This window comes from Xiphias gladius, chromosome 18, assembly GCF_016859285.1.
Source record: "Xiphias gladius isolate SHS-SW01 ecotype Sanya breed wild chromosome 18, ASM1685928v1, whole genome shotgun sequence".
In the NCBI taxonomy this organism is placed as follows: domain Eukaryota; kingdom Metazoa; phylum Chordata; class Actinopteri; order Istiophoriformes; family Xiphiidae; genus Xiphias; species Xiphias gladius.
In genome coordinates, this window is record NC_053417.1 from 1,233,410 (window position 1) to 1,260,651 (window position 27,242).

Consider the following 27,242-nt stretch of genomic DNA (forward strand, 5'->3'; position numbering starts at 1 on the left):
AAAGCACAAGGAGTGGGAGATGTGCAGCTGAAAGAGAATGAATGGATAGTGAGAGGTGTAGAGAAGGTGTAATGGATAAGGAAAATGTAAAGGCAAGAGGAATTTTAAAGTGAAATTCAACTTGACAAGAGTAATAACTGAATAATTAAAAAATAAAAATAAACATCTTAACTGGAGAAGCTACACCTGATGTGGGAATTACTGTCATTAAAGGGGCACTCCACCAATTTCACATTTCTTTTTAAATTAATTCATTATGTCTATTAAGAGCCAGAAAGGGCATTTGGGGAGAGAAAAAGGGAAATGACATTCAAGAGAGGTCCCTGGACAGAATCAAATAGGGGACATTGCAGTTTATGTAATATGCATTTCAGTCCCTAAAGGCCACTGTGATACCCCATCTGGTTGAGTTTACTAGTCATGGTGAGCACTCCTTAGCCTATGAAAACAGATGTATGATTCTGTGGCTCCGGAGGAGCTCTGTCCCTTCTGAAAAAATGATGCTGTCATGTCAGCTTGGGGTTGGAGACCTCATATTCTTGATGCATAGCCTGCACAATTCAATTTGCACAATTTGCGACACAATTTGCGACACAATTCAAAGATTCAAGTCTATGCAATCAAGTCATTTTTGACCTGCTGCATGCAACCCCTCACAATTAGTTGCTATACCAAATTTTGAACAACAGTATTTCTTTAATAAATACCCAGTCAGTCACCAATAAATACGTGATTAATCCCAATTAAATTTTTCAGAGAGAAAGGAGACTGGTTGTTTGAGAATAAAAACAACCACAACCACACTTTTATAGTCATATTTTTACCCATGACAGGAGAACATAATTATTTCTGTTGAATGTATTGACTCAGGGCAAGAATATTTTTGAACTGTAACTATGTTTGAACTAAAACTATTCACCAACACAAGCTAAACTATTGCGGTCTAGTCTCTCATGACGGTTCTAATGTTCAGTTATTGTTGAAACTAGAAAGGTGTTGATTCAACTTTGTCTGATTATTTTGGAGGATGTGGTTTGTGCTGGTGTTAAATTTTCTCGCCTTACATTGTATTTCCAATATTTATTCTAATCTTATCGTTATGGCGGTAGACGATCCATATTGTATTTATCCATATTCTCTTTTCCCGTTATAACATTGCTCCCCGAGGTTTGTACTGAAGTAAGATATTTAATCTTACAGTTTAGTTTGTGAATTTAAAAATTTTATAATGACTTAATAAACCCCAAAGTAGTCTGGTAGAGGGAGTATAGGCTACGTGCAAGTGCTCATGTACAAAGAACAGCTGGTTGATCATGTTCAAACAGCCCCCCCCCCCCCCCAATCTTGGCAGTAGGCGTTGAGGATGCATGTAGTTTTAATATATTAGCCTACTGCATTACAAAAATGTGAAAGAAAAAAACATGACATAGAAAACCGCCAAACCACTGTTTTACTATTCCTATTCTTCTACTGCAGGAACTTTGATCGAACAGTTTGTTTTATGAGAAAGAGAGAGAGAGAGAGAGGGAGACAGAGAGAGGGGGAGAGGAGAGAGAGAGAGAAAGGGGGGGGGCAGAATACGGATACTAAGACACAGGCGGTGCAGGCAGTATTATTGCAGTCCTGCAAAGTTCGCTTTCTCAGACGGAATCAGCAAGAAACTTGTACAGTTCAGTTTACACCGGGACTTGTGAAAAGATTTCAGCTTTAACTTGGCAAAAATGAGACTTTATTCCTTGCTTTTGTTTCAAGGGATTTTCATCTGTGCACTTTTCCCTCTGACGAACTGCGAAGAGCAGCGAATCCCCGAAGGTAAGCCAGGAATGCTGCCCGAGACTAACGTTATGTCTGCACCAAACGGATATTTTGTTGCTACTAATACAACAATTATATAAAGTCAACATATCTTGTTCTATAACAGTGCAGTTCAAGACAGTCAAGCTGAGGGTGAGTCCCCAGCGCATGTGGTCCCCGGTTGAAGGAAAACCTCTAACTCTGATATGGCCGTGCCTATCGAAAAAAATGTCTGGTGGAACACTGCAGCAGAGTTGGCAGTAAATAAGTCATATAGGAAAGAGGGCAGTGTATTCTTAAGATCCTTTCACTGTGTATTTAGTGTTAGCTTGAGTTACACTATTCAGCTAGAAAAAGCTGAGATTTTGTTGACAGTTTATATGCGTTGCTCGCGGCGCTTGATGCATGCCGAATTTTAAATTACCATTTGCAAAAGACATTAGCTACGTTATCTTGCAACTTTTATGTTACTTCTCCCGATGTAAGTGTAGAGAAAAAATAACATAATAACATTATGTCCCCTCTTTATGTGAGAAAGAAAACTGCACGTAGGTGGTGTAGAGGACCTCCATGCCGCTGACGTGGACGGGGCTGCGATTTACACAGTCGGTGGGCTGTCAACGCTGCTACTGATATATTAACGTTAACGTTAGCTATAGCCTAGCCTAGGAATGCTACATTAACGTTTGTAAAAATGTTGTTGAATGAAGGCTGTTATGGACGAATAAAGAACAAAAATTAGACTTTTGAGACTCAATCTGTCTCAATGAGGTAGAATATATATATTTCTCCTATTAGCACAGCAAAAAACCATTACAGGTTACAGTTTGGAGTCTGATAAATCGCCAATTTCTGATAAGTAGCCTATTGACTTATTTTCCTTAAAAAAGGTCAACCAGATATGGGGAAATAATAGCAGTTGTTTCCAGTGCAGTCTCCCTGGGAAATTTTCTAGAAATGAATGCCATAGTTTGAAACAGAAAAAATAAAGAGGGAAAAGAATAATAATAAAGCAAATGACACTTTATTGGAGGAGACCTTGAAATAAGATTCTTTCTACTAAAACTGATGAAACTGGCAGATTTATTTTGTTGAGATAAAATGTTTGGCTAAATGAATTGATTTGAATGAATCAATATACTTTTTCAGTGAAATGCACTTCTATCATCAAAGCATCAGTGAAAAAAAATCTGACCACCGTGTTAACAGGTATGGTTTATGGTATAAATTTACACTGACAGTTTGCCTCAAGATTAGACTTTCCTACTACAGATTGGGCTCTGGCAAAACGCTGTCTATTACTTAACTAAATCTGATCTTGTAGTTTATCGTGGATGGGAAAAGGAAATGTAATATTTACAAATCCCCTCTAAAAAACATCACAACCAGTGTTTCCTCTGAGATGATAGTAGTTGACCTGTGTCAAATGGGTTAGGGAGTTACTATGAAATGGACCAAAAGGATTGTATAATATAATTTATCCCTGCAGTTAATAACCAATTACAACAATCAAACATTAAAATGCTGTCAATGATTACCAGGGCCAGCGGTAACAACAAATGTTTTTTTTTAAATTATTGTTTTGGCTATTTTACAGTGGAGAGATGACAGTGGAGAGAGAGATGCAACAAAGGTTTCCTGGCTGGATTCAAACATGGATGCCGCAGCCCACAGCCAGTGCTCCAATATGTTTAATAAGAGATTTCATCAACAATTAATTTTATCAAATCTGTCATCAGCAAGGCGAAATAACCATTCAGCAGCTTGTCAATTTGCTTTAGGTAATTTGACTAGTTGTAAACATCTCAGGAAATTTGCACCTATGATATACAGCACAATAGCAACAAAGGTGAAACCTGCACTATAATTTAATCTTGTGGCGCTTTCTTATAGTGAGTGCCTGTATTAAAATCTAGTTTTCTGATCAGGGGGATGATACATGGTAGTAGATACTTTTCTGATGCTTATGATTTGATTAGTTAAAGCTTATACTTTTCAGGTTTATGTCTACTTAGTTACTGTATGACAAGACTCCCATGGTGCAAAATCAAGAAATATATCACAGAAACTGTCCATTATGGCAGTACCTCTGGGTTGCTTCATGATGAAAGCAAGAGAAAAAAATAAGCGTATGGTATCATCTTTCTGAATTCCTCTACAATGTTGTGTCTTCCAGAGAAACTTCTAGTCGTGACAGTAGCAACCAAAGAGACAGATGGCTTCAGGCGTTTCTTGAGGTCGGCTAAATACTTAAACTACACTGTCAAGGTAGGGACCCCTATGGCAAGATCTTGGTTAAAGTTCCTCTCCTGCTGTCTAGACAAGAAAGCCACTTTATCTATTCTTTAAAAGAAAACAAATCCCTGTTTTTGCTAGACATAGTTTTGCCTCAAAGTTTTTATGGTTTAACCTTTTTCCATGCATATGAGTTGTAGAAATAAGCCACTTTTTTTGTGAAAAAAAAAGGAAAAATTGACAAGTAAGCTAAGGTATTTTTATTTTAGTGCCAAAAAAGAAGATCATTTTAGGATAAATATATTTACATTTTTTTCCAATTGCAGTAAATGTATGTATTTATGTTTTAAGGTTCTTGGCCGGGGTCAGAAATGGAGAGGAGGCGATTACATGTCAGCTCCAGGAGGAGGCCAGAAAGTGCGACTCCTCAAAGGAGCGTTGGAGGAGATGAAGGATGAGGACAAAATCGTCCTTTTTATTGACAGGTAGAGTGTCTTTATTGCAGGCAGAGTCTCAGATTTTATTGTACCCCTCCGATATGATGGCCAAAGTAACACCCTGGTACTTAAAGGAGTTTTTGCTGAACAGTTTCCAAATCATATCAGATGGGTTTAGATTTTGTCAGTGCAATTTTCCTCTCTTCCAGGCACCCTTTGGTTTCCATTCATTTCATTTTGCATGAACTTGTAAGCTTTTACTGTTGTCACTGTTAGGGTTTCATGGTTATGCACTTGCAGGTGCAGGTTCAGTCAACACATTTTTCTGCCTTACCACACAACAGTAAAATAACATTAGTGTAGGGGAAAAAAAGTATTTAGCGTCTGACTGTGTAATATCTCTTTCTAAATGCAGTTGTTTGCATCACCAAGTTTATCAGTTGTTAGTACTGTACATCAGACTGTGTTTTTGAGACTCGGTTTTGCAGTTTCTCTGCCCCTGAGTAGGTAAAAATCACTTAAAGGAATAGTTCTATATTTTGTATAATACGGTTTGAGACTGAGATCCATCATCTTATTAGAGTTGGAAGTTAAATAATTTTGTTCAGTTCACTTCAGAGATTTGTCGTCAGTAAATACTTATGTACTTTTTTGTATTAAACAATTACATTAGCTTCCAAATCCACCATAGTACACAATCTTATCACAGTTCTTAACACAATCACAAGACAAGACAAGTTCAGTTTGTGTCTGGTTCAAACTGTTAGGTCAGTACAAAACTAGGCCCGTATAAGCATTGTTTATATAAGTTTAACAGTTTAGCAGCCACCGATTTGAAACAGAGTTATCACTTCATGATTGTTAATGCTGTTTATTGCAGTTTCAGTAAATGTATAATCAGTAAGCAACATACAGTATTTCACAGCTGTGCTGACAACAGTGCTCTCAGTCACCAGGGAGGAGCTCCACTGCTAAAAGCTACTGATTCGGTCAGAGACAATATGATTCTGTATAGTCAGGTCAGTTTGAAGATTTGGTGTTAAAGATTATTTGGTTTACATTTGGATTAAACAACTCTACTTCTTATCTCACTCCACAAAAGAAAACAAAAAAGCATGTGTCCCAAAATGTAGAACTATGTCTTTAATGCAACCTTTTAATTAATGTATAGTAGTATATGGGAGTCGTAGTAGAAAGGCTAAAACATGTAATGCCACTGATATGGTTCTTATACTGAAACATGTACACTACCGGTAAAAAGTTTTAGAACACCTCAGTTTTTTCCAGCTGTTAAATATACATAATTCGGAGTCTTAGTGTTTCTGATAAAAAAAAACATAGAACATAGAACAAATAAACAATTGGAGATCAAGGAATCATTGAATCTGCTTGTGGTTCTAAATTTAATCTAAATTTTTACTCATCCAGCAGCCGAACACACTCATGACGTTCTTTCTACAATGGACAACAAATATTGTTCAGAAAGTTTGTCCCAACACTGTTGCAGAAGTTCCCATGAATGTGTATCACTTGCAGGTTGCTTCACTTTCACCTTCTGTCCAGTTCCAAACCAAACCAGCACCAAGGGGTTTAAGTCTGGAAACTGTGCTGGTCTTCCATCATGTGAAACCACGGTCTTATTCTGTTCTTCTAATGTTTTGGGTCATTATCTTGCTGTAGGATGAACCCCTGACCAACCAGTCTGTTTTCCTTTGTTACTTGCCTTTTTCTCACCATTCTGATAAAAATATACAGTAGTACTTCCCCCAGTACAGTATTGTCCTAATAATGCATCAGAGGGTGTAGTAACACAGTTTGTTCCAACACTGTATCGGTACAGACAGAGGGTTTGTAAGTAATCAACAGATGTTGGTGCACCTGTAGGAGTTGTTTGCAGTAATTTTCAGGGCTTCATTTACTTCCATTGCTGCAGGAAAGCTGTAAGTGAACCATTTTCTTCATCCGTGAAGAAGGCCTGAAATTTATGTTATTTTTCAGTTTTTGTTGACCTAAACTTTAAAAAAAAATTTTTTTTTACCTTGGGCAGTTTACCATTGACCTTTGTACTAGTGTGATGTAGTGTGATGTACGAGTGATGTTTTTTTTTTCATTCAAGCAGTTCCTTTTATGTCAGTAAACACAACCACTGGCAACTTAACTCTCCAAATAAGGCATTCTGTCTTCTTATAAAGGCAACCCCTTAATTTACTTTAACTATGTCACTAGCTTCACACACAGCTGAGCCACACAGTGCAGTAAAGTTTTCTATTTTCACTCCCTGTTTGACACAGCTATGATGTGGTTTTTGCCTCGGGTCCCAAGGAGCTCCTCAAGAAGTTCCAGCAGGCCAGACACAAGGTGGTGTTCTCCTCTGAGAGCCTGATCTGGCCCGACAGACACCTGGAGGACAAACACCCCCACGTCAGGGAGGGCAACAGGTTCCTGGGCTCAGGGGGTAGGTCCATCAGTCTTGTCTGTCACACACCTGGGGCAGGCCACATGGTTTTGACATTGTGATGAAATTAATCTTTTAGTACAATGTCACTTTTTCCTAAATTAGACCTATCAGGAAATTCCTACTACTAGTATGTTGTAGTGTTCCTCAAAAGCTTTGTAGACCGAATAGGTTATTGGAAGTTTCAGATTAGAGATAGCTCAGTTTAGGGAGAAGGTTAGAAAAGGATTTGCCAAAATGTTCAATGATTGATGTTGTTGGGAGCCATATACAGCCTGGGAGCAAATCCTACCTGATAAGACAACTACCGAGGGAAGAAAGTCCCTGCCACATGAATATAAGATATCTGTTAGAGAGTTGGTTTTTTGATGTGAGGTTAGATTTTAACCTGGGCTTGTACCAATGGTTTCTGCAGGTAGGCATTGGCAGCTTGCAGTTAACCTTTTAACAAACATAACACCAGAGATATACATTCACTTAGCCAAACTTCTGGCCTAGTCTTCTTTGCCAAGTTGAAAAGCCATTTACTTTTATCCTGACGTTTGCAACAGTTGGGCGTCTATAGACTCTCAAAGGGGCAGCAGTCAAAATGAAAAAGAGGCACCTCTTCTGTGAGGTGAGGTTTAGAGTTAGGGTTCATTATTTTACCAAGCAGACCAGTGATTGACCTGCACAGGGGGACACTGGAGAGCTATTTGGACCAAGTTTGGTGGATTAACACTGAATGTAAACAGAATTTTTGTTTCTTTACAAGAAAACTCAATAGGGCAACTTTAATGTAAAGCTGCCGTCAGTTCTAAAACTGTACTATCAGAAATTCATTTCATATTCATTTCTTATTCAGTCCATAGTTATGAGCAGATGAGTGAGTGTTCCCATTAGCTTCCCAGTTATAATTATTGGTTTGTGATATCTGGAATTTCTTTGCTGATGATGTCTAAATTAAATATAAATGACAGCCAGTACCATACATGTTAAGCTAGTTCATGCCTGAATTTTAGGCATTTTTTAAAACTTATTTTTCACATATTTACTCACCAAGATCACATACAATCTACATAAAACTGACTAGTGACTTAAAATGGAGACCTTTCTGCTTACATCATCCCCACATAACGCACTATGTGATACTTCCATGCACATCTCTTTAATACATTTATGCTCACGAGTCACTGGTGTTGCTGTGAACTTTTTAGTCTTGTTTTGTAAGGAGTATGGCCATTTCTTTTTATAGCAGAGAAACAGCAGGTCTATAGTCAGCAGTCAGCACTGAGGCCATAAAAACCAAACCTGGCAGTAGTCATTAGTCATGGCAATTTGAAACAGAGGACTTCATTTTTCATGATGTGACAGAGTTCATATACATGAATATGGAAATGAAAATATGTTTTATATGGTAAATGGACTGCACTTTTATAGTGCTTTTCTAGTCTTAATGACCACTCAAAGCACTTTACATTACATGCCACATTCACCTATTCATACGGCGCTTGTCTATACATACAGCACTTTCTATACATACAAACACTCACACACACACCAATGATATATCAGGGGCAATTCAGGGTTCAGGATCATGCCTAAGGACACTTCGACAAGTGATCGAACCAATTACCTCCGGGCGGCTGTGGCTGAACAAGTCTAGACTTTGACCATATTTTTTCACTTTTCCTCTGGATTTATTTTTGTCCTCAGGTTTTATTGGCTACCTTCCCAACATCAAAGAAATGGTTTCTGACTGGACGGGTGAAGATAATGAGAGTGACCAGCTGTTCTTCACCAAGATTTACATTGATCCAGCAAAAAAAGTAAGATTTTTAATACTGCAGTGTTCACTTTATGGCTCTGTACTTTGATTAATTTTAATGCCAAAGTCACAATAAATACTTATGTTACTATTAGTAAGTAGTATTATATCAATTTAATATTGATATATAATATGGGTGATATTTTATTTTGTGCCATAAAATTCTCAAACAAAGGCCACAATTCTAGAGGGAACTACATCTTTATTTGAGACAAAGAGGCGTTTATTTTTAATTGTCCCTGTTTGAGTATATATAAAGTATATTTTATAATATTTCACTAATTCTAACAGGAATACTTTTTTTATTCACAAATAATTTCCTGTCACCTTCATTTTGCAATTTTTTTGAGAGCTGTTAAGCTGCTGTCAATGAGACTCAGTACTTTCTGCACAGATGTTTCACATTAATAACCTTCCAGTAGCTCAGTTGGCATAATCTCTACTATTTCTGGTGGGTTTTTAATTTGAAACATATGCAGGAAGTGTTGAAGAGTTTTATTGATAGTAATTTAACGGTAAACAACAGAAAAGCAGAGTAGAAGATATTTGAATTCATTTTTGAAAGAAAGAAGTATTATTGTTAAAAAGAGAATTTTTTTTTCAGCGGAATGGTGAGTGTGACATGATTCTGTTGTACTAATGGAATTAATGCTGTGGAAATAAATTATAGTGAACGTACCACGTGAGCTTAATGTAGGTAATTTCCTCCTCCAGTGCTCACTATTATTTGAGACTCTGTATTTCAGTACTGGCTTTTATTTGGGAATTTATGCTGTTAGATATTATTTCAACATTTACCGTGAAAACAATGTACAGTTAGCTACATAAGTATTTGGAGTGACACAATTTTTGTAATTCTGCCTCTGTACACTGCTACAATGGATTTGAAACGAAACCATCAATATTTGATTGAAGTGTAGACTTTCAGCTTTAATCAAGGAGTTTAACAAAAATATCACATTAACTGTTTAGGAATGATAGCCATTTTTATACATAGTCATAGGCTCAAAAGTTATTGGAAAACCAACATAATTATGAAAATATGGATTCTTTTTAATACCTTAATGACTGCCTGAAGTCAGGAAACAATGGACATCACCTGCTGCTGAGTTTCCTCCCTTGAGATTCTTTGCCAGGCCTTTACTGCAGCTGCCTTCAGTTGCTGCTTGTTCGTGGGTCTTTCTGCCTTCACTTTTGTCTTCAAGAAGTAAAAAGAATGCTTAGTTGGGTTGAGTTCAGGTGACTGAGTTGGCCATTGAAGAAAAATCCCATTTCTTTGCCTTGAGAAGCTCTTGGGTTGCTTTCGCAGTTTGTTTTGTGTCATTATGCATCTGTACTGTCAAGCACTGTCCGTCCTGTCAGTGTTACAGCATCTGAATCTGAGCAGATAGTATTGCCCTATAAACTTCAGAATTCTGAAGAAATTCTGCTATTTCTATCAACAGTCACATCCTCAATAAACACCAGTTACCCAGTTCCATTGGCAGCCATACATGCCCATACCATAACACTGCCTCCACAGTGTTTGACAGATGATGTGGTATGCTTGGATCATGGACTGTTCTTTTCCTCCCTCCCTGTTCTTCTCTTCCCATCTATCTGTTACAAGTTAAGCTTGGTGTAATATGTCCAGGGAATTTTGTTCCAGAACTCGGCAGGCTTTTTTACTGGCCATTGGGCCAAGTCGAATCTTGCCTTTCTGCTCCAGTGGTCTGCACCTTGTGGTAAACCCTCTGTATTTACATTCATGAAGGTGTCTCTTGATTGTAGACAAGACAATGATACGCCTACCTCCTCGAGAGTGTTCTTAACTTTGCTAGATGTTGTGAAGAGTTTTTTTTCACCAAGGAAAGAATTCTGCGATTATCCTCTTTTGTTGTCTTCTGTGGTCTTCCCTGTCTTTTGGTGTTACTGAGCTCACCATTGTATTCCTTCTTTTTAAGAATGCAATTTTGAAGAAACTCAAAGTTTCTTCCACCTGTCTGATAGGTTTATTTTGTTTTTCCAGCCTAATGATGGCCTCCTTCATTTGCGTCAACACCTCTTTGGACTACATATTGAGAGTTTTCATGAACTCTCAATATGCGGTCATGTGTTTCCATGATTACCAAATGCAAATTCAACACCTACAATCAACTCCAGATAAGAATAATTGGTAAAAGGCCACACCTGGCCATGAAACTGATTGTCAGTCAACTGTCAAGATACTTTTGATTCTCTGAAAATGAGGGACTCATTTATAAAATCTATAAAAATGACTGTAATTCCTAAATGGTTAATGTAATATTTTTTTTAAAGCCCATGAATTAAAGCTGAAAGTTTACGCTTCAATCACACCTTGATGGCTTCATTTCAAATCAATTGTAGTAGTGTACAGAGGCAGAATTATGAAAATTGAGTCACTATCCAAATACTTATGGACCTAACTGTATTTCCATGTTTCAGAAATCCATAAATATCACACTGGACAGCAAATGCAGATTATTCCAGAACCTCCATGGAGCCCTCGGTGAGTGCCTTGAAAGTCCAGCCTACGAAGTTTAATAAGCAGATATAACTGAAGCATCCTGCAACACACTCTGTTTAGTTTACTGGATACAGTTAGAAATGTTAAGTGCACTATTCCACACCTTTGAGGAATTGTAGGTTTCTTTTCATCCAGAAGGCAACCTCTGGATGTTAAGAAGCTTCTAACACCTGTGATGCTAACCATCTTCCTCTCCTGTTTATAATCTCTGGTATTGCACACTATGTTAGTCATTTAGCAGTAATCGCATAAAATTTGTTACTGATTTTTAGACTAATATTAAAATGAAACCAACCCTTTTACATGTTGGTGATTAATTTGTTAACTACAAGCACATACACACTACAAATGTGTTTCTATTTACAGCAGCTACAGTTGGCTATTGCTTTAAAAAGTAACAATTATTTGCCCATTTTAAGAAGATTAACTCATTTAGCTGAACTCTTAGCAGTGTCTACATGATATTCCCCTCTGAGGCCTGGGAGGGACTTTGTGAGTTCACTGTGAAACAGATGTGCCAAATCTCACATAGACAACATCAAGAGTCCAGGGGCATGAATGGTGTCCCTGAGGATAGCCTGCTCCTACAAATCCTCACTCTGTAAGCCTCTTCTATAAATGGCTGTTTTCCCTGTCTCTTTTTCAAGTGTAAAAGTTGAGCCAACAACAGTAATACATTTTACATATACAGAAAGGTCATTACTTAAAAATTGAGAACATGATGTGGTAAAGTAGAACCAAGTGTTAATTATTGCCAGAGGCAGAAGTAGTAGAAATGTCAAAAAAATCAAACCGAAACATGTATTTACATTTGAAAATTACTTATTTTTTGTAATACATTTGACTTAAATACACAATCATCTACTGCCCTTCCCTCACAGCTGGCAGTACCCCTGCCATACAAGGGCATTAACCTGTTAGGGGGCCCTACAGGAAAAATTAAAGTTTTGCCCCCACTCACAACCTAACCTCACACAAACGCACGTTTATTGAGGAATATCCACCAAGTGAGCACAGTAGAAGTAGAAATATTAAAAATGTTTGGGTAGGAGCGCTTCCTAGAATCAAAGTGAGTTTGTTCGAGGTGGTCTTTGGTTAAACATAAAAATTCAAGAAAACTCCAAGGAACTCTCTTTTTTTCAAACAAATCTGATAGAGCCAATGGCGTTTTTTAGTGGTGTTTTACCAATAGGAATCATCTTGGATATGGTGTTGTGGCCTAGAGAGTGTAGGCATACAAAAACTCCAGCAGATGGCGCCATTTTGGCCCAAAATATTTATCAAAGCTGAATTAAAGAGCAGCATAATGAATACAAACAATGGCAATGGTTACAAAAAAAAAAGGTGTTTGCAAAAAAAACCAAAAAAAAAAACCAAATGTTTACAAAAAAGCAGTAAAATCTAGGTCCTCATCTATGCCTGGGTGTTTAGTAGCTTGTAATTTGTCGTTCCAAAAGGTTTCCCGTTGGTTAAGTTTCCTTTGTCTGTTACCTTTTCGAATGAAAGATGGGATATGGTCAATGCCAAAGGCTTGTAATGTGGATGGATTACTGTCACGGAGGTCCACATAGTGTCTAGCCATAGGGTAGTCAACATTCGCTATGTAAATGGCATATTTGTGTTTGCTAGTCTGTCCTGTAAATATCTTTTTGTTCTTTCAATGTAAAAAAACTTTGCAGCTGCGACATTCTAGCCTATATATGACAAACAAGGTTTACAGTTAATGAAATGATTAATGGTGAACCTCTGAAATATAAAATCCATAATGTCATTACATTTAGGTAATGGTTACGCTTGTAAAATCCTTTGGGCTTTGGACCCAACCAATTTGGTAGGTTGTTTCCTTTCAGACGGTGTACCAGTTTATCTTGTAGAGTGGGGGATCTTCAAAAACTGATTAATGGTGGTTCAGGGAAGAGCTGACTAAGTATACCACCACTGTAAATAGTACCCCAATTCCTATTAACTTCCTGTTAAATGTTTTCTGCCTCTGTACTGTGTGTTGTGACAAAAAGCACCTTCTCTTTGTTTGTTTGAGAGTATTTCTTTGTAGTAAAGTTTGTCTGTACGAGTATTTTGGCCTCAAACTCCTTTTCCTGGTCACAGATTCTCTGCACTCATGGAGGTGGTCATAAGGCATTCTCTTTTAGCCACTTGGGATTGAAGCTCCTGGCATGTAGTGTAGTGTTTCTGTCTGTTGGTTTCCTAAATATAGATGTATGCAAAGTCCCTTAAATACCTTAAATGATTAAGATCTAAAAAATGTATGCTCTCCTTGTTGTAATCTAGAGACAGCTTGATGATAGGGTTCAAAAAGATATGGAAAGGTTGTAGCTCTGCCTTGGACCCAGACCAAAACAAACAGACATAGTCAATGTACCATCCCCACCAGATATTGTGCTTAAAAAAATATTTCTATGATGGTTTAACATAAAGTCTTCTTACCATTTACCCAGGTATAGACGTGCATAAGAAGGACTATAGCAAGCCCCATTAACAAACCCCTTTGTTTGTTTAAATACTTTGTACTAACAAATGAAAATGTTAGTATTCAAATTCTGTCAATGACAATAGGAAATCATTGGGTGGCAATTCAGATTCTGGCCGAGCACGTAAGAAGTTCCTGCTGCTAGGCCCTGTTTGTGTACTGTGGTTGTGTACAATGATTCAACATCCATAGTGGCTAGAAAAGCATCTGTGCATATGTTTTCCAGTTGCTGAGCACATCAGCAGTGTCCTGAACATAAGCAGGAAGTGAAGGTAAAAATGGTTTAATGAAATTGCAATATTCTTTGATACTGATTAAGTAAGAAATTGCCTGATATCAGAGGTCTACCTGGGGGATTCTCAACACATTTATATATTTTCAGAAGCATGTAGAAAGAAACCATTTGTGGATTTTCATTATATAGGAATCTTAGTGCAGCTTGAGAAATCCAACCATTTTCTTTGCCTTTATGAGCATCTCTCTTAGTTCTATTTTGAGAGACTCAGTTGGATTATGTGCCTGGGGTTGGTAAAATTTAGTGTTATGTAGTTGACGATGAGCCTCTTTGACATATATGGCCTTACCCCTAACCACAATAGCAACCCCTTTCTCTGCTTTCTTCCTGACAGTTTCATCATCTTTTGATAATGCTTTCAGGGCACTTTTTTCTTTATGGGAAAGGTTACAATGTTTTGGTGCCCTTTTGTTTTTGAGGAAGTTCTCAATATCAAAATTCACATTTTTGCAACTGTGTTTATGGCAGCATTTTAAATGAAGAGACAAAAGGTAGATTTAGGTTTAAACTGTGGTCTAAGGTTAAGAGGGGCAGTCTGACCTGACTCTATGGAGTTTGAAGATATTGTGGGATTTTTCTTGTACCACACCTTGGAGATGTAAACTCCTGTAGAAGCAAAAAAGGTAAATTTTAGTATCAAATTCTTTTGCAGAGTAGGTAGGGCCAAAAGATACTGTAATTCTTTGGCGAGCACTTGAATGCTGTCCTCAGACAGGGGTTTGTCGGAGTTGTTGAAGTAGAAATTAAAGGTCTTAAAACTAGATTCGGACACAGGGACAGCGCCGCAAGATTATCTCATATGCAGAACCCACCTGATTTATTACTGAACTCAAATCTACAATTAATCAAACTACCAAAAGCCTAATGACACACTGTGAATCTGGGATTTTTGAGGCCCTTGGGTGTCCTCAGAGTATCAAGTAGGCATTATGATGAATCAAGCACATATTCAAAATCTAAATGGGTAATATATAAGTTATGAAAATCTTTAAACTACAACAACAGATGTAGACCAAAACCTTTCACAATTGTGAGTTTGGCTTATATTCTCTGCCATCACTGCTGGTTGCTGTAAAATGCACACAATTCCACGCCCAAAACATGCTGTGTAATATAGGAGGAACGAGAACATTTCCAGTCATTTGGACGGTTCTTTTCTAAATGTGGACTTGAAATTGTGACTTGGGCTGTGACTATTGGTATTTAATGAGAACCTGAGAACAAACAAAAATACAGATTAAAAACAGTTGTATGCAAAAAGTCTGGCGCCTTCCCCAGGACAAGTGACATATTTTGTTGTTTTGAAGTGAAAAGAAGTAAATCCAACCTCTGCAGCAAACAGACATTAAAACGATCTCCAAATATAAAAATAATTGTGGCATGTTCAGAAGTCTGGGCCCCCTACTAAGATAGTTCTTAGTAACCCCCCCCCTTTGGCAGATATCAGGGCTTACAAACTCTTTTTGTAGCAGCTAGAGTATTTCTGTTCTTGTTTTAGGAATTTCAGCCACTCTTCCTGAAAATTACTTTAAGTTCTTAGATATTTTTAGGCTATCCTGCACACACAGCATGTTTAGGATGTACATACAGATTTTCGGTGAAGTTCAGTTCAGGGGACTGTCAGGACTGTTCCAGGACGTCCAGCCTGTGTTTCTTGAAGTAGTTTGTGTTGGATTTTGAGTTCTGCTTTGGATCATTTTCCTGTTGTAGAAACAAACCTCTTTTCACTTTCAGTTTCTTTACTGACTGCAGGACATCTGCATCCAGAATCTGCTGATATTTAGTGGAATCCACTCTTTCATTTATCTATGTGCTGTTTCCTGTGCCACTGGCTGCAAGACAACCCCAAAGCAGAATATTTCCACTCCCATGCTTAATAGTTGGCAGAGGGCTGGTTAATAAGTACTGACTTAGTAGGGTCCCCAAACTTTTGCGTACAACTGTTCCTGTTGTCTCCAAAACAGTAGGAAGTACAGAAATATGACAAAGTTGGACTTGCCAGTGAAGGCGGAACCCGCTGTATGTGTGTTTGTGTGTGTGTTCCCAGATGAGGTGGTACTGAAATTTGAGGATGGTTGGGTACGAGCCAGAAACGTGCTGTATGATACCCTGCCTGTCATCATCCATGGGAATGGACCAACCAAGGTATTGACCTATTAAACTATACTGACCCATTCAGTACTGAACACAGCAGTGTTCAGTACTGTGAATCTGTTCTGTGGAGTCTGAAACCAGCATGACACTGGGTATTTTCCTCATGTGTCATAATCAAAAGGAAATGTGTATAAAAAAGCATTCTCAACTCATCACCCAGCAATGAGCAGCTGAATCAGGCACTTTTCAGATTCAGGACATCATACTTCAGAGGAAAGAAAGCTGAATTTAAACAGACTATCGGTGTGCTCCAGGTCAGTCTGCAAAATATGTTTGAATAGCAGGTAAACCCGGATTTATTACTCCTGTTCTATGAACATTTTGACTTCCTACAACTGAAATCAAATTGCATTTTTTTTCTGCTACAGCATACATATCTGCTCTTTAAATGATAGTTCCTTTGTGGTCCAATTGAAATCACATGCCGGCATCCCTTTTTGCAGTCTAAAATAATCTCAGTGGGTTTTTAAAATATATTTTTAACATTTTTGTATAACTAACAGGAAGAAAAGGAAAGTTCTTTGAGGAAATATCGGAAATGCTCTGTTGTTTGATTGACAGCAGCTGGAGGGGTGTGCCTATGTCTGTGTTCTACATGTCACTGTCATGTCGTGTCACAGTGTTTTGTTAGTGGCATTAAAGAGTAAGGGGCACAGCAGCATCTAACCGGACCCAAGTGACATTAACAGCTGTGTTCACATGCTGTTTAATGTTCCGCAGTGAATGTTTGTTTGGTGGCTCGTTCAACAAGCTAAGTTGCAGGAAAAAATGTGTGTTCCTGTTCGTAAGTTAGATAAGAAGGAGACTTAAGCAGGAAAGCTAATGTGTGTTGTTGTCAGTCTGTGGCTCTTTTGTTGTGTAGCAGCTACTGTCTGCCTCAGTATGGCCGTGTGCTCTGCCTGTGATACAACACTGATGTTACTGCTTTGTGAGAAATTTCATTGGTTGTGTTGAAATAAGGTCTCCATTTACGTAGATGGATAATGGTATTCTATTGAATTACTGCAACACCAGGGGACACCATCATGAAACCAAAAGATACAAAATACATTTCTCTCTTTTGATATCTGATTTCTTCTCAACGGAGTACACAGGACAAGTGATTTACAGATATGCATGCTCAAGCAGACAAAAAAATTCAGTTTTATTTCAGTTGGACTTGAAGAAACACATAGTGCCCCAGAGGGAGAGATAAACATTTTCCTGTATCATCACAGCGCTCTGTGTCTTTGCATATTGTGCATATAATCTGTGCATGATATCCCAGTCGGAATGTTGAAGTGTTCTGTATATAGCCAATGAAATTAATTCATTTTAAACTGTACTTTATATTGCAGTAACATCACAGTTCCATCATAGGTCATAAGTCACACTTACTTAGAGCAAGATATCAGCCTGCTACACAACAAGAGCCACAGACAGCAACAACCGACATTTGCTTTCTAGCTAGTGTCTCCTTTTTATCTGTTAACGTGGGTGTAAGTCTTGTATTAAACCTTAGTTTGCTGAATGAGTGACCAAACAGGCTTGAAAGCTAATCAGTTAGCCAGCTTTAGTACAATGAATAACTTAAAAACTTTCCCTCAAATGTCAACATCACTCAATTTAGATGCTAAATGTTGTGTTCCTTATTTCTCTACAACACTGCTAACAAAACACTGTCTGTTTTTAGCTTGTACGCCACAGGTTTGTTACATTTGTTACATGTACACCAGCCCACCCGCCCAGAACACATCCCTGATGGATCTTTTATTCATCTTATCAATAAACATGATGATCATGATTTTTTACTGCAAAAACAGAATGAGCTTTGTCATTTCAGTCTGACTTTAATGTAGTTTTATTTAATATGCATTGTAACAAGTGTCCAGTAAGTCAACCTTGCCAATGTATTTGTAAATGTTGTTTAGATATTAAAAAATCATTAAAATCAGGAGTGGATATTAGATTGAGATGTGATAACCTAGAAGAACACACATTTGTTTTCCAGCTCCAGATCAACTACCTGGGTAACTACATCCCTAATACATGGACATTTGAGACTGGATGCACAGTGTGCCATGAGGATCTCCACCCTCTCACAGCTCTTAAGGTCTGTTCACTGGCTTTTGATGATCACATCTCCTGATTGGCAAATTGCCTTTGTGCAAGATTTCCCACAAGTACATTTAATCAATATTGAGAACATTTCAATGGTTGAGTGGGCGTTTTTTCAATGTTTCCAGCAGGAGAGTGAATACCCACTGGTGGTGATTGGCATCTTCATTCAGCAGCCTACCCCCTTTGTCACAGTGTTTTTTGAACGTCTACTGAAGCTCGAGTACCCCAAGAACCAGCTCAAACTCTTCATTTACAACCAGGTAACAGGATGATATTTAATACTTGGCCCCAACAACCCTCTTGAAGAAATGTTTTTATAGGAACTGTTGCGGCAAAATAACTTCATCTGAAATCAAACCCCTGTAAAAAGTACAGGGCACCAGTACATTTAATGAGACACTGAAATCAAAATAGTGATAAGAAAGTAAAAACACTGTTCATGAATCAGCAAGACATAAAAATACTTCACAAGGCTGCAAATGAGCTGTCCCAAAGAAAAAAAGATTTAGGTTTTTAGTTTCATTTGCTACACAAATTTGTAAAGAAATGAAAAAATTATGAAAATAAAAAGACTCACAAGAAAAGTAAATTAACCCCTTTGAACCCAGTTGATGCAACTTTTCTCAAAACTCACACCCCCTCTTCTAAGAATCATAACTCAGTTAATCTGAACACACAAACATCAAACACAGGACTCCTGGAATCAGTGCAAATGACTTTTTCTAGTGATTTGATTTCAGTGCATCCAGAAAATACTAAATTTCTAGCAGCTAACGCAACTTGACGTTTAATGGTGCAGATTCATCAAAATTTTAAAAAATAGGCCAAAAACAAGGTAGTCCAAAGTCCAAACCAAACTGACTGACTCCATTACGGCATTATAATTAATGTTTATAAAAAAATTTTATCATCCAAAGCATGATGGGAACTGTAGTGCCAACACTTTGAACACTTTTGTCCCATATAGAATTCATAAATATTAGCTTTTTTCCATAAATACTCTTTTTTTTTGTTTTGCACAGAACTAAGGCTAAGAATGGTCCATCAGCAGGGTTCTTATATCCCTGGAGCACTGACACATATACAGATATCTGAGGTGTGTTGAAAACCTTTGGTCATATAGTACAGGAGAAAAAAAAACTCAATTTATAACTGTCTAAAACCCTTTATTTTCATAAAACTATCTACTAAATTCTGGCCATTTCTGAGAAGTTTAACAAGAAAACAGTGTATAGCTAAGACATGTAGTGGCTATGCCAAAAGCCTGTAAATAAAGAGAATGAAAAGTAAGCAAAAAAAGGCAAGCATTTGAAGGGTTAATGCTCCTAAGGGCATAAACCTGTTTGTTTTACAATGCCTCCTTTATGCCACATTAAAAAACATTCAGGCACTTTTCATCAAAATAAAAGCCCATTGCTATCTCAGCCTTGAAAAGCAAACAGAGTGTCACAGAAAAAGCTACTGGTTGAACAAACATGCACCATGATAATGTGTTATGATAATAAAATTACCTCAATAAAGCTTTGCTTTTAATCTTGCTAACTCTCATAAATGCATATTTAGTGCTGCTCTATGTACCTATAGAAATTAAGATATCTTTTTGCAATTCTTTTTCTATCTGTTTATTTCTCCTCACCCTTCAGGAAGCTCATCACGAGCGTCAGGTCAGCTCTTTCCTGCAGGATCATGGAAGCCTTTATCAGAATGTCAAGTTCATTGGGCATGGAGAGGACATGGACGGAGCTGATTCCCACAACCTGGGCTTGTGAGTTCCATTTAACCAGTGGTTGGCTGTATGACTCTTGAGTTAAAAATGTTTTTTAAAGAAACTGATTTGCACAAAATCATATGTGGTCTCTTTAGAATGCATGCTTTAATGTTTAATGCATTTACTTCAAAAAAAAAGTTGAGAAGTGAGTTTATTTTAAACTCAGAGGTGAGTTCAGGAAGAGGTAGTAGTAGGGTGAAGGGAAGGCGGAAGTCCCGAAAGCCGGGGAATGGTTCGCTGAGTGGACAGGCAGAGAGGATCTGGTGGGGAAGAGGGAAGTGGGTAGCAGCTGGAAAGGGAGCTGTGAGGGAAGTATAACTGTGAGGGGAGTGTGGCACAGAAAGCTGATAAAAATGTTAACATGAGGAAAGAGCACTGGAGCAAAACTTAGAATGTTTGGTTCTAAGCATTCTAGGCCATGACAAAAGGCTCATACCATCACACCTGTGACGGTATGATGCCAATAGCTTCAGCCAATGGTGAAAGCATTTACCAGACAAGAGGTGAGAATGTGCCCTCTGAGCAGCGCTAGTTCTTCATCCTCTCATGTTGAATTTAGTGCAGACTGGACACTACAGTGACTCACTATCACCTCTTGAGGTACAAAGTGGTATTACAAATGGGACGGGCCGACTAGTTGGTTAGCATGCTAACTTCATATAGATATATCTGCAAAACAATACATAGGTGTCTTTGACATAACGTCAAAACTCTTATTTCTTCAGATTCTGTTCATAATTTTAGTTCAACTTTGAATGTTTTAAATGAAAATACTTACATAGACCGCCTTTACAGTCTCCTCTCCAGTCAAAAAGCCTTTAGCTTAGCTGTTTCTACAATTGGATGTTTGAGCTTCAGTGTGAAGAATTATGGATGTGCAGAGTTTGTTTTCACATTCATCTGCAGAAGAAAGAAAGTTTCTCTGTGCACCAGCAGTAATTTGTGACATCACAACTAGTTTGGAAACCAATTGTAGTCCAATATGCAACAATTGTGATGTGGAAACTTGGAGCCTTCAGGTCCTTGAAAATGGACTTTACAGTGAAGTAGGAAACATTTTGTGCATTGTAGATCAACTATGTAAGTGTATAATATTTGCATTTTCATAGATGCTGGGTATTCAATGATGGAGAAGGAGGAGATGTACTTTTAACATAATTGAAGTTTTTGGTGGTAAAACATATCAGATACAAATCATTATTCAAAACAGAGTGTTTTTATATATCTTAAAACATGTCTGGAAGAGATCTTTAATGTAAAGTCAATTTTAAACTTTAATAAAATATAAATATAAAGGACAATGTTACTACAGTTACTGGGCATATTATTCTATTTTCAAAAGAGGGAAAAATGTTTTTGGAGATATTTATGGAAACCTCTGAGTGGGTGTTTCCCATGTCATATTGTATAGCTGAGTCATTGGCAGTTGCTGCACACTCTATGCTGTGTTCAGGCTTTTGGAATTAAAGTCATATAACACACTGTTTTTACTGCCTGCCCACACAGATATTGCACCAATCAAATTACAGTCCTGATATTTTCCAAATAAATAGAATTTTAATGTTTTCTTTAAGCAAATGAAAACAAACACCAAGGAGATAATGTATATATTGATTTCTTAGCAAAAAATGTCTTTTAATTTTAGTTGGAATTCATGAAAAATGTTTACTTATGAAAATAGCAGAAGCTTTTGTACACACAAGAGAATGACATTGCCACATATCTACTGCCCACTGAACAATTTATGAAGGCTAACAGGCATCATTGTAGTATCATGGTGTTTGAATACCCGCCATTACATGTGATGTATGACATTCCTATTGTCTATGTAGAGTATCTTGTGCATACATGTTGATCTTTCAGTGTCTTTCGTTCCTTTCAGTGATATGTGCCGGAAAGACAAAGACTGTGACTACTTCTTCAGCTTGGACATTGAAGTGGTCTTAAAGAATGAAAACACACTCAAAATTCTCATTGAGCAAAACCTGCAAGTATATTTATCAATATTGAAAGATTAATAATAATTTTGTGCTAGTTGATGTCTTGGGAATGCTGTGGTCACCACCACACAAAGTAAATGTCTTCATTACACTAATCTACTAGCATGAGTTACATTTTTTACTTACTGTATTTCTCCAGATGAAGAAATATAATAGTACTCCTTTTATTGTTCTTTAGTCCTATTGTAGCACCAATGATTACTCGAGCTGGCCGACTTTGGAGCAACTTCTGGGGAGCCCTCAGTGCAGATGGCTACTACGCCAGGTCTGAGGACTACGTTGACATAGTTCAAGGACGCAGAGTGTAAGTTGCTTAAACGTTGTTCCCTAAAGACTTCAAAATGGTGTTTAGCAACAAAAGACTTATTATTGACAGACTAGGGCTGAAAAGCCACTGATAACACAGTCCAAACAACTTTAGAGTACCCTGTGCATATGCACAAAATATTTAATAAATTTACCAACTTGTGCATACTGCATCTGATCACAGTGATCATGTTTCCAATTGTGGGGTTCCATAGAGAGATATGCAGGAAATATCCATTAACATCAGGGTTAGGGTTTATTTTTGGCTAGACTGCAACAGTACTGTCAGCCCTATAAACGCGAATGTCTCTGAGTGAGTAAGGGAGTGAGAGACTGAGTGAGTGATTGAAAGATTCACCATTGGTCAGCCAGCCAAGTGTTGAAGTTTCCCAAATGGATGTTGCTCTTTCAAAATGAATTTGTTTAAAAATTTTCTACTGCGTCATCAGTGGGTACATGCAGTAATGCCAACTTAGTGCCTTTGTCACTAGATTTACCGACCTTTCACACCACTCTAGCGAGTTTTCTTCACAAAAACACCTAGTGACACATCTAGCAGCTTTTTGGACAAACCTTAGCTACTTTACGTGGAAGAGAGACCCCAGTATTGCCCTGGGAGTGTGAGGTCAAGCTTTCCCACTGCTGGCACACCTGTCTATACATCTCATTCAATTGACCACACAGCAGCTGAAACAGATGTGAATGAGATTCTAAAAAGTAAATATAGCTGAAATAACAGCAAAATTGTTGTCTTTAACTCATGTGTATGGTGATTTTGTGATACAACGTTGCAGTTATAAGGATTTTAGGGCCGGCTTTTTTTTTCACTACTAGGATTTTTGTAGTGCAGAGCAGCGGCTTGGAAATAAATGGCTTGGAAGTGACTGTTGGTTAACATGTAGTCTTGGCGCGTTTCAGTCAATATTTCATTCTTGTTCCATAGTCTGACAACAAAAACAGAAAAACATGTAAATGAGAACAGCTTTACTTGGAATTCGGGTTTCGGGGGGGGCATATACAGTTACGTGTGTAAGTATTTGGACAATGACACAATTTTCATAATTTTGCCTCTGTACACAACCAGAGTTGAGCCATCAAGATGGGATTGAAGTGTAGACTCTCAGCTTAAACTCAAGGGGTTTAACAAAAATACCACATTAACTGTTTAAGAATTACAGATGCTCAAAAGTAATTGGACAGTTGAATGACAATCAGTTTCATGGCCAGGTGTGGCCTGTCCCCCTTGTTATTTCATGACAAATTGAGCAGATAAAAGGTCTGGAGTTGTTGAATTTGCATTTGGTAGCTGTTCATGGGAACTGTCAAGATGCAGTCCAAAGAGGTGTCAATGCAAATGAAGGAGGCCATCATTAGGCTGAAAAAACAAAACAAACCTATAAGACAGATGGCAGGAACTTTAGGAGTGTCCATATCAACAATTTGGTACATTCTTAAAAAGAAGGAATGCACTGGTGAGCTCAGCAACACAAAAAGGCCTGGAAGACAACCGAAGACAACTAAAGAGATAATTGCAGAATTCTTTCCTTGGTGAAGAAAAAACCCCTTCACAACACCTAGTCAGGGCAAGAACACTCTTGAGGAGGTAGGTGTATCATTGTCTAGTCTACAATCAAGAGACACCTTCGTGAATGTAAATACAGAGGGTTTACCACAAGGTGCAAACCACTGGTAACACTCATGAACAGAAAGGCAAGATTGGACTTTGACAGCAAACCTCTAAAAAAGCCTGTCCAGTTCTGGAACAAGATTCTTTGGTAAAATGAAACCCAGATTAACTTGTACCAGAATGATGGGAAGAGAAGAGTATGGAAAAGGAAAGGAACAGCTCATGATCCAAAGCATGGGTGTTAAACATGGTGGAGGCAGTGTTATGGCATTGGCATGTATGGCTGCCATACATGTATTGGCTGCCAAAGGTAACTGGGTCACTGGTGTTTATTGATATTTTGGTTGCTGATAGAAATAGCAGAATGAATTATGAAGTGTGGAGGGCTATACTATCTGCTCAGATTCAGCCAAATGCTGCAAAACTGATAGGACCGAGCTTCACGGTACAGATGGACAATTACCCAAAACATACTGCAAAAGCAACCCAAGAGCTCCTCAAAGCTAAGAAATTGAATATTCTTCAACCGAAGTGAGCAGGCTTTTTATTTACTGAAGAAAAAAGTGAAGGCAGAAAGACCCAAACAAGCAGCAACTGAAGGTGCAGTAAAGGCCTGGCAAAGCATCTCAAAGGAGGAAGCTCAGTGTTTGGTGATGTCCATGGGTTCCAGACTTCAGGCAGTCATTGACTTCAAAGGATTTTAATCCAAGTATTAAAAATAATCCTTATATTTATAATTATGTTAGTTCGTCCAATTACTTCTGACCCTCTGAAATGGGGGACTATGTATAAAAATGGCTGTAATTCCTAAATGGTTAATGTGATATTTTTGTTAATCCCCTTGAATTAAAGCTGTAAGTCTACACTTCAATAACATCTTGATTTGTTTGTTTCAAATCCATTGTGGTGGTGTACAGAGACAAAATTATGAAAATTGATTCACTCTCCAAATACTTACGCACCTAAATTTTCAAGGTTTTGACCTAGTCTCGTTATACTAGAATTATTCCATGTGGTTCTTCACTGGGCATCAGTAAAAGAGATTCAGGATTCAAGATTCAAGATTCAATCTAATTATCATTATGCAACACAAAAATGTGTAACATTGTTACAGATGTAGTCCTACAATGCTACTCAGCAAATACAAAAGTTATGTAAATGAATGAATAAATAATCAAGTCATAACAATATAAAGCTTTTTATGGTAGAGTATGGAGGTTGTAATCAGTAGTCTCACAGCCTTAGGAGAGAAACTACTCTGAAGTCTGGTGGTATGGCAGTGGACTCCTTCTTATTGCTGGCCTGACGGCAGCAGGGTGAACAGGCCGTGGCTGGGTTAGGTATTGTCTTATAGTAACATTTGGGTCTGCGCAGGCACCTCACTTGACTGATATCACTGATGCTTGGTAGATGGGTACCGATAATGTTCTGGGCAGTTTCAATCACCTGCTGCAGAGCCCTCCTGTCCTGGGCAATGCGCCTCCCCTGCCAGTTTGTGATGTTTCCAGTTAGGATGTTCTCTATTGTTCCTCCGTAAAAGTTAACAAGAACTTGGCACTGGAATTTAGCCATCTTAAGTTACCTTCATTTCTCAGCTTTCTTTACCAGGTTGGGTAAGTGTGATGACCATGACAGGTTCTCTGTGATGTTGATTCCCATGAACCTAAAACTTGTTCACATGCTCTACCTCAGCTCCACTGTTGTAGACAGGGGTCTGTGTCTTTGCCTCCTTTTTTCTAAAATCAAAAATCAGCTCCTTTGTTTTGTTGATGAGTCTGCAAGACTGTTGATTTCCTCTTGATATGAGTTGTCATCATTGTGTGTATGGTGATGTACAGCGTGTAACTGTAAATTCTCAAATAAAAGCCTGTGTTGAAATAATGGTAAAGTCTCTGGCCAGCACAAACAAATAAAGGCTGGGTAAGAAGAGTGAAAGGAGTGAATTGACCTATAGCTCACATGGTAAATTCAGCACAATCAGTACAACTGCAGTCATGTCATGCTAATCACTCTGCTGCTCTTACTTTCACTTACTACTGCTTACACTTACTTCCAAATACATACATTTTCATTCGCTAAATATGTCCAACTGTTTCTCCTACATTTTTTTTTATCACTAAGCTACTGAATAAAATACTTCCAGTATGTGTTTCAAATGAAAAACCCAGTACAACTAGAAGAAGAAGCAAATGGAAATAAACAGTGCATAAAAACAGTATTTGTGTTAATAAAAGAAATGGAAGTTTCTAATTTAAAACATCTGTGCAGGAAGTTTTGTTTCAATGTCAGTAGCTTAACAACGATCAAAAAAAAGGTAAAGTGGGAGTGACTGACAAGAGTATAACGGTTAGAAAAGAGAAGGTGGTGAGTATAACATAACTCTGTTGTTGTACTGATGGAATTAGTGCTATGGAGATGGAAATTATACTGAATTTAACAAGTTACCAGGTAAACATGGAAGAAGTGTTGATTTTGCATCATCAACAAATGAAAACAGTATCAGATCAAAAAAAAGGGAGGCTTTTTACTAAAATATGATGAAAAATTTTCATAAAATGGGGAAAAAGTATCAAAGCGTTCTGTCTAATACAAGTCTGGTAATCTCTTGCTATTTGAGAATTTACAGTATTTTAACTCAGCCTGTTTGGGATATTAGATCATTGTTGGTATGTAAATTTTCTAATACTGTCCTGGTTTTTAGGGGTGTGTGGAATGTTCCGTATGTGTCCAGTGTGTACCTGGTGAAGGCCAGCCTCCTTCGATCAGAGCTCACAGACTACGAGCTCTTTAACTCGCACATCTTAGACCCTGACATGGCTTACTGCCACAATGCACGCAACAAGGTGGGTAAGAGACAAAGAGGGATTCTACATTTACTTAATGGAATTATGTTAGTATTAGTACATGCATGTACTGTATATAAACAATGAACAAAATACAGTCCTGGTTGAAATTATTGGGACCCCTGAATTTTAAGTACAGAATTTAGAATATCTTCAAAAACAAATGCAAGGTAATCAATTTTGTATGATCAAAATATTTTAATAAAATGTCCAAGATTACTGAAAAATAGAAAGAAAGAAAAAACTTGCATAATACTGAAATAATACAAACACAAATTGTACCCCAGAAACAATTATTAGCACCCTTCACTAATATTTTGCTGCAGAACCTTTGGCAACAATGACAGCCTCTAGACGTTTCTTGTAGCCATCTAGAAGCTTCTTGCACCTGTCTGCTGGTAGTTTC

General features: G+C 37.8%; 1 protein-coding gene across 2 annotated transcripts in view; it reads left to right on the top strand.

Annotated features, from left to right (window-relative positions):
• Positions 1–1,586: 1,586 nt before the first annotated feature.
• Positions 1,587–27,242, top strand: part of plod1a (procollagen-lysine, 2-oxoglutarate 5-dioxygenase 1a) — a 36,138-nt gene continuing 10,482 nt past the window's right edge. Inside the window, exons 1-13 of one of the 2 annotated variants that reach the window (XM_040151792.1) lie at positions 1,587–1,812; positions 3,971–4,062; positions 4,381–4,514; positions 6,758–6,921; positions 8,617–8,729; positions 11,174–11,237; positions 16,086–16,183; positions 18,183–18,284; positions 18,418–18,552; positions 19,936–20,057; positions 21,943–22,047; positions 22,239–22,364; positions 26,695–26,836. In XM_040151792.1, coding sequence (XP_040007726.1) covers positions 1,722–1,812; positions 3,971–4,062; positions 4,381–4,514; positions 6,758–6,921; positions 8,617–8,729; positions 11,174–11,237; positions 16,086–16,183; positions 18,183–18,284; positions 18,418–18,552; positions 19,936–20,057; positions 21,943–22,047; positions 22,239–22,364; positions 26,695–26,836 — 1,488 coding nt within the window. In that variant the 5' untranslated portion in view covers positions 1,587–1,721. The remainder of the gene's footprint in view (positions 1,813–3,970; positions 4,063–4,380; positions 4,515–6,757; positions 6,922–8,616; positions 8,730–11,173; positions 11,238–16,085; positions 16,184–18,182; positions 18,285–18,417; positions 18,553–19,935; positions 20,058–21,942; positions 22,048–22,238; positions 22,365–26,694; positions 26,837–27,242) is intronic. The other variant, XM_040151793.1, reaches the window with a different exon arrangement.